Source organism: Pocillopora damicornis, chromosome 13 (genome assembly GCF_964200805.1).
Source record: "Pocillopora damicornis chromosome 13, jaPocDami1.2, whole genome shotgun sequence".
Lineage (NCBI taxonomy): Eukaryota > Metazoa > Cnidaria > Anthozoa > Scleractinia > Pocilloporidae > Pocillopora > Pocillopora damicornis.
In genome coordinates this window covers 8,708,645-8,717,270 of record NC_142682.1, presented here as the reverse complement: position 1 = coordinate 8,717,270, position 8,626 = coordinate 8,708,645, and the positions used below count along the sequence as shown (strand labels likewise).

The 8,626-nt window shown below is 38.3% G+C and overlaps 1 protein-coding gene across 1 annotated transcript; it reads left to right on the top strand.

The window, feature by feature from the left end:
- Positions 1-5,925: 5,925 nt before the first annotated feature.
- LOC113668704 (uncharacterized) lies at positions 5,926-8,142 on the top strand. Its single transcript, XM_027184651.2, has one exon. It carries the CDS (start codon positions 7,346-7,348, stop codon positions 7,982-7,984), a length of 639 nt encoding a protein of 212 aa, XP_027040452.2. The 5' UTR covers positions 5,926-7,345; the 3' UTR covers positions 7,985-8,142.
- Positions 8,143-8,626: the final 484 nt, after the last annotated feature.

Genomic DNA, 8,626 nt, shown 5'->3' with positions numbered 1-8,626 from the left:
TCCTTTTCTCCCCACTAGGTTTCTGTAGGAGAAGACTCATAAAAACGCGGATAAATCTGGATATCTCGGTTTATCTGTAGAAGGTATTATTGAAAATAGGATCATCAGATCATAGATGGCGTGTTTGCTTTGCCATCATTTAAAAGAACTCAAAAGAATTGTGTTTATTTTCCGTGAATTACTCAAACCGGTTACAATCTCCAACCTTGTAGCATCTTAGGAATCTTTTATCCTTCCACGCTATATCAGTTTGGATATCATCTGTTGAGACACCGAAACTAACTCTACTCAAGCAATCAAAGACTCGTCTGCATTCAGTCAAGAATATTTTCGACACGAAATCATAACATCTTCCTTAAACTTTCTTTTAAATAAACCACTTAAAAACCATGAAACATCAGCATATGGGCTAAGAAGAAGTAATAGTAAAAAAATGCAACCCGAATCTCTCGATCAATGAGTTGCTATAAAAACTACGAGTCGAATTTTCCAGTTTTTCTCGCCTCTTCTTTAGAAACAAATATTTAATTAAACTAATAAGCTTTTTTGTTCCCAAGTCAGACGCACAACCGCGGAAAGAAACATTAACCATTATAGAAGAGCTTGAAAACTGAGAAGAGGCTAAAACTCAAAAGTATGTTGGAATGACGCAAAGGCCAAATTTTTAAAAGACCTTTATGGTGAGTGTAGATAATCAATAAAAAATACGTAACTTACGACTGGTAGGATCGAATTGTCCAATCATGTCATTTGTCGAATCATACCACACAGAAAACTAAGTTTCTTTTTTTTTATTTCAGTAAAATACTGAGTGACATTTCTGATCGATGATAGATTCATAGACCCATTCTTGAGTCTAAGAATATTCGCCGTCCACCTGAGCAAAAAATATTCAAGTTAGAAATTACAATTAAGCAAGATCAAGCGTCACCACACACATTACTGGTGTAAAAAATATATATATATTCCAATCAGTAACCTTTAAACGTCTGTAAAAGTGTATTTAAGATGAATTTTTTAGTCGTGATTGATTCATACCTATCAATTTCAAAGAATTAATTTTGATTGTGACAGGAAGTGCGAATTTCCTCCTCTCTTATAGACCTATTTGTTCAGAGGCTCGGCGGAAATAAACGATCTTCAACATCAGTTACTTGAAGAAGATAAAAGCAACAGTATTTTATGAAATTTCCTGATTGACTTTAATGACAAAAAGAATCCTTACTGAGGAAAAATCCTAAGGCTAAAGGGCAAAAAAACGTTTTTAGCACCATAACCGCACACTGCGTAAATCAGACAAACTACCGGTTTAGAGATTTAACGAACGTAGTCGAACTACACCAAGTCGAGAAAACGAATGAAAAACTTTGAAACAGCGGCTAAAACATCCGCTCTCTACGGTCTTATATTGGCATTTAGACTATTACCTCCCACGTTGTAGAGGTTTGAGGCCCATGCAAGTTTCCACTTACCAGCATTACTAAACTCGTTTCCAGGGATGCTCGTTTTAGTCCCTGAAGCCACATTCCCTCTGTCGGCCGACAGAGGGTCAACAGAGTGGTTAAACGTCTGTGCATGTGCGAACGTTTAAACGAGGCAGGCGAACAGTGGTCTTACAGGATCAATGAAAAACCACACAAGCATATAAACTAGGCTCACAGTCTTTTAAAACAGCACAACTCGTTTAATGAAGCCCAAAACAAAATAGCATATGAACAAAATAACCTTAATGAAATAAATTTTGCCGGTTCCGGAAAAGTCTTGCGTATAGCTCTTTATTTCATTTATTTATTTATTTATTTTTTTTTTTGGCATTTTATAGATTTCTATGGGCGGTTAAATTTTTTTTGACAATTTGCATGACATCGGTTGTTTCCTATATTTTCCTTAAAATTTTTAGGCAGGAAATTGGCGCGCAACTGCCAAAATAGCCGACCCATTTGCGTTTACTCTGCGTTTGAATTAGGCCCTATAGATTGTGCTAGTAAATGAAGTATATTATGTCATTGGCATTGCATGATTTTTTCCAAATTATGATCAAAATCATGTTCGCTTTTGAAAATCCTGCTATTTTTCTTTGAGTAAGCTTTTCAAAAAAGGAAATACAAAACAAGTCCAAATTATATATTTATTCATTATTAATATAGCACGATTTCTCCTTTAATTTAAGTCAGATAATTGCCCTGATGAAAAATAATTAACTATTACACTTAATTCTAGACTAGAAGCGGTGACTCGATGTATCAAAATGCACAATGTTAAAATCATGTTTCTCTTCGAATTCGACGCCGTTTTGTTGCCCGTCAAAGCGGGAACTGAGACCAAGGTAAACTTTACTTCCGGTAATCCTAGTCCTTTAGACGACGAACGATTCAGTATTGCGGTAACCTCCCCCCCCCCCCCTCCCACAAGACATTAAAAACTGAAAATAGACTGGACCATGGACCGAACTTGAAATAATCAATTATGCGACAAATTATGCTAGAACGATCTATAAGGGCTTAGTTTGAACGCAGTTTTGATTCTCAACGAGATCAGCCCTTTGGCGCGATCGAATAATGTCCAATCAGCTGGCTAACATAGCCAAAGAAAGAAATAAAAAATAGAGGAAAAAAAAAGAAAAAGACAGCGGAATCATTAAAAAATGCGTCTTCCGACAGAGTTACTGATTTCCGTTAGAAGCTAATTACGACTCTCACATTAACGATATTCAGCTGCCTGCCTGACTGATCGAACCTGTAGAACACGTCAGTTCACTATCAGAACTGGATTGAAAATCGAAGTGGCTCAGCTAATTAATTTTCAATTTTAAAAAGTTTTGAGTGCCGAACGTTGCGGACGTTCCTCGAGGAACTAAAAACAAACGAGAGACCTCAACTCGCATGCCCAGATAAGGCAGGAAAGGAATGGCCCTTTGCTCGCCATCTACACTTGCATGAACTGATAAATGTTCCACCAGATTCTTCCGATCAGATTCTGTCTGACCACGACTTGTATGTTGAAAGCAGTTTTTCTATGCGCAGAGAAATACCGACGGGGTGATACTCTGTCAGGCTATTTTTACTAAAGAAAAGAGGATATCAGACAGCAGTTATTCTGCGCTCGATTTACGTGCCAAATATCACACAGTACCGAGAGCCGCTGAAAGCACTTAGATATAAATATTACAATCGTACAAAACAGTTTATAATCGGAATTTACAAAAACAGTTGAGTCATTAGTTGAATCCTAAGTTTCTTGAGGAAAAGGACTGAAACCTTGATGATGGCCATATAATGCTCTTCTTAAGTCGCTTAAAATCGTGTTGTCAAGTTTTCATCTTTCAGGTTACTTTTCAGTCCAAGCATCATTTCCATCCTCAGAAATGTTCAACGTCTCTTTAAGCTTAAGAATTGAAACAAGAAGTAGTGTTGTCTAATATGTTTGCGTTTACCGTGCTTTGTTTACTTTGCATTCTGATTCTTTTGATGTAGCAAACGAGTTATTTAGCAATACAATTCATTGTGATTAGATTGATAATGAAATGATTACTCATAAAACAAGCTCCAAACAGTTTATAGGGCCCAAAATACAACACCAATACTTACCTCCATACTGGGCGTGGCAAATGAACACGCACCGTGTGGACCCTGCAGATTTAACACTCCGCTTTCAATGACTTCTAATCTACGGACCATGTTAGAGAGGCTGCTTCTCGTGTTGATATGAAAACAAATAATCTCACCCCCTCTCATCCCGTAGAACACAGTCATCTGGAAATTGAAAACAACAATCGACTTCATTTGCGTCAGAATGTCAATCGCATCCCAGTCCCCTTACCTACGTAGCTGCTGGTTCACCTGGCGCTTTACAAAGAATGAAAATGGGCGTGGGCGTCGCGAAAGCGATGAGTAGAGTTACAAGTACAGAACTTTTTTCTTTCCCATTCCTTTCGCGTTTCGCGGTTCAAGTACACGAATCACAAAGCCCAACCAGCTTTTGTCATCACTATCACCTGCTTTGTGCCCTGAGGCATTTAATTCTCCAAAAACAAGATGCAAAAAAAAAACAGATAAATTTATTTTCCGCGTCATGAAAGATATGTTGTTGAGTGAAAGATGACCAAATATCTTGCAAGCTTTAACTTGAATAGTAAGAATTCGTTTGAACCCTACTCCATGTCGGTTTACAGGATACCAGAGTACTCTGAGTGTTTGTCAATAAGATTTTTTTTTTTGTTTAAGTCTTTCCAAGGCGCCGGAAACATAAAACTTTCATATCGCCGATATTGCGTCTCTATTAAAAACGTGCGGTTTCCAACGTCAGCTGGTTTAAAGAAAGATAACTATATCCCTACAATCAAAATTGTAAAACGCAATTCCAACATCAATGTCATGATGTGATGTGGCGAAAAAGTAAGCACTCACCTTGCACTTTGCTAATCTGGATACAAAACAGTGGAGTACTTCAGTTGGAATCGGCGAGTAAGTTCTCCTCGGTGGATGAATTCAGACTTGTGTCACATAGCTTTAATTTTCACCAGTATGATTTTAAAACGAAGCAAGCATTAGATACTGCAGACTGTTAATAACTGTTTAATGCTTCCGTGTTGTCGGGTTTTAACCAATCGCTTTTGGTCAACGTAGGAGTAAAATGAGCAAAATTGTTTTACTTGAGTATTATGGACCTTACTTCTCAAGGACGTTTCTCGGTGACATGATTGTGAATTGGCTTTGTAATAAAATTTTGAGCGGTAAGGTTACAAACATAAGAGATTTATTTTGGATGGGCAAGTTTAGAAAGTGTCTAGCAAGAATAATTGTCGATACCTTAAGCAAGTACACTCTAGTTCATTAACAGGAAAAAAACCGAGAATAAATCTTCTTGACAACAAATAATTCATCACATCATTTAATTAACACAACAAGGATTGCTGAAGGAAGCCTTAGGTATCATGAGCAAAAATAAACATCATTTCCATAGGACCATTTGACATTACGCCTTTTAAAAATGACAAGGAACTTAACAAGAATAAGCTTTACAGGAAGTTAACAGGTATTGTTTCAATCATCCATCATTTGGCTGGATTCCAAATGGATTTTGCAGTATTTATCCGATACCGAAAGCCAGGGGTTTCTAGAACTTTTTTTCATAAGCGGCGGCCAGTGATGCAAAGGCGACTGTGCCCGGAAAGGGGTCGTAAGGCGAAACACAAACACGAGACCCTGCTCGTGAACTAAAGAGACAGCAGTAAGAGGTCTCATAGGCAGCGGTAGACCACTAGCAATCGGCTTTAGCTGAAACCCCTTGAAAGCTTGTTGCCTTGTTACAGAGAGTGTAGGTCTGTGAAACGTACAAAACTGGGAGAACAACTCCCACTACAACCAATTGCGCTTTGGCTGATGTGAAGTTGATTTAGAGGGCCTCGCTTTATGAACAAGAATGTCACGGAAACGCATGGAAACCTCGTCAATGAATTTTTCACGCCACCGAACCAAACTAAACTTTAATTTCAGCTTTTTTTCTTACCACCTGAAATTTTTCATCTAAGGAGACATTTACTTAATTCTCCGACAAAATTCACCAGCGTGTAGCCCAGAATTGATACAATTATCATGTAACTAGACTGAGTTTGCTTCTTCAGAAGCAAATATGGAATAATAAACAGATAAACCAGTAATGGCAACCATGATTTGTTTGTCTACTAAAATTAGGGTGACACCTGGCTCTTGTTTGCAAAACACACGTACCAAATTATTTATTTTGGCTTGTTAAGTAGATCCTGTTTGTCAACCTACTACGTGACAAGAAAGACTAATACAAGTGGTAATGAACTGTGTTTCTCAGCCTGGAGATGAGTGTTTGTTATGTTTGAAAATTCTTTTATTGTGATCCGAGAGAATATAAACTCTGTGTTGCGAATGCCAAGTGAAGCCGTTCTTCGCAAACTTCTCGATTTTTATTTTTTTTCCGATAAGATACAATATGCTTCTCTCGTGTCGATCTAATCCTAGGTGAAATTACTCCTCTTCTGTATTCGATTTGTATTTTTCAATCAGAAAGTCCCCCCATTTCAACTGTAAATATTGACCAAATCATATAACACAACCTTCTCTACACACTCTCTTATATAATCTCCTGTGTGATCTTCCAATTTTTTTTTCTTTTAAAGTTTCTCATACAACGCTGGAATACTGTGAACGAGTGTTAAAGCTGATGTTAGTAGACACCCACGAAGCTCGATACATTAAACCCGCCGGAGCAGGGTCATGGAGTTGACAGTGTTCGGTTTTGGCATCATTTAGAGACACCTTCTGTCGAAATTGAAGAACGCATGATCAACAGATGTGTGCTCTACCAACTTTCTAAAGTGGGTCAGGAGGGGAGAACGAAAGGTTGGCTATGGGTGGGTAAGCTCTAGACCCTGGACCCTGAACTGAGGACTACGAATCTAGAGATTAAGATGCTGGAGTTATCTAACTCAAGTTTTTTTCCTGTAGAACTGCGTTGTGCTCAAGAGAAATGATGAGACAGTCGCATTACTCTCCCTAGGTTACGCTGCGTTGTACTTTGTTGTACTGCCTTTTGTCTGTTGTGTTGCATTGCGTTGTGACATGTTCTGTGCCAATTTGCACCATGACACGTTTTTTGAGCTCACGTATTTACATTACGACTAGGCAGAACCCCTCGCGCTTTGAATGTTTAAATTCTGCCATCATTTAAACTTTGATTTGTCAGAACACTCTCCCATTTACTTCTTTCTTTGTGTCGGAAAATCGTTTAATTTGGAAAGTAGTTATCAATCACGATCACAGACCTTAAATAATGAACAAAGTATTTGGGTTTCTTTTTTGACGGCAGAAAAGGTATACATACTGTAATTAAAAATATTCAAATTTTGTACTCATTGCATGGTAATACGTCACTAGAAAAGTAGCGAGGATAAAGCCATGCACAACGTGAATTATTTAAATATTTTATAACCTCGAACGAAATGTTTGAGATTAATTTCACTTTTTAGATTATTATACCTCCTATAAGTTTAACTTAATCTTTGACCCATTACACTAAGATTTTCTTGCTTTCAATCTCGTTTCAGATAAGTGAGAGATGGATTTGTTTTGAATATAATCTAAGCGCTTCTTTGGTCGTTTATCTCCTTAATCTAAATAATTATATTCAAAACAATTACTTCACTTTCGCTCAACAGTAGGGATTCGAATTACACGTGAAACATCTCGAAACATCTGCAATACCTGATGGGAGTTGGTTCCACTTCGGAAGAAAGTGAGAGCGTTCATCGACTTTCAGTTGAAATTTGCATCTACTACATTTCAATAATCAATCCACAACAAGGAAAATTGAAATGGAAACTTACTACGCAGATTTCTTAAAGAAAGAAGATCACACCGGAAAGTGGCGAGTCTACTGGACGACTCTGAACGCGACCGGGCTGTATTTTCAATTGGGAAAAATGGGGGCAGAACATGAGAATTTCCAACAGTTTGTCGAGATTTCCCCTGGATCAACGTGTGCTCTGGCAAAACGAAGAATGTACAGCTTTCGATTTAAGTTGGAGACCGATGGAGTAACTTACACCTTTAAATGTGATTCGGTATTCCAGAGATATCGCTGGATGTACATGATAGATTTGGTTGTGAACGGTCGACCACCAGAAGCACCACCAAACACTATTCCTCGTCCAGTTGTCACTGACTCAAAGCATAACAACACTAACTCCTTCGACGAGAAAGATTCCTGCGATCAAAATAACGCGAAGCCGAATAATTTAATCATGAAATCTTCCAGTTTCACTCAGACATTTCAAACATTCAAGCGATTAGCGAGCTGGCGCAAGAAGAGGAATAACAGTCTTCCGTCAGCAAGATGTCTACGCAAGATAGGAACGATCTCAACAGGAAAATATGAAAAATTATCCAATATCCATAGTAGCTTCGATTTTGCTGATACTAAGGATTTATTTGATAAACAATACACGGTATGATATACGTGCGTCAGGCCATGCGAGACGAGACGAAACGAGTCACGCAATCAATCTGATTTGAAATTGCGTGACGTTAAACGTGGACGAGGTCCTGTAGGGAAATGTGCACAAGTAGTTTTCGCCTCGAACAGGCTAATATCATCGTGAAAGATAAGGCATTTTAGCACAGGCACAGTCAGACCGGCGTCAGACAGACGTGAGTCAAAGCTGAGACTATTCAAGTAGGTACAACAATTAATGACAAAAACGATCTTGGAAGTTCTCATTCGATTTTTAGACACCCCCTTCTTCCCATAAAATGTTTGAGTCCAACCGCGAAGGTCGAGGGGGAAAATTCAACGATAAAGCGAGAGTGTAAAGGGAGTGTGGCGAACACTGGTACAACTACGTAGGAGTTTTAACCCTTTAACTCCCATGAGTGACCAAGATATTCTCCTGACAATATCAATACAACATGAAGCAGATAAGTGATGAGAAAAAAGAAAATACCAAATTCTCGAAACTAACATCGCAAGAACCATACAGCAGACAGTAAGGAGAATTACTAGTGAGATCTTGGGAGTTAAAGGGTTAACGCAGCAGAGGGAAAAAAACCATATACTCTCGGGCGCTTTATACACTAGACCCATCAGACCTAAACAA

Coding starts and splice junctions, on each gene's coding strand:
- LOC113668704 (XM_027184651.2), top strand. CDS start 7,346: ATGGAAACTTACTACGCAGATTTCTTAAAGAAAGAAGATCACACCGGA.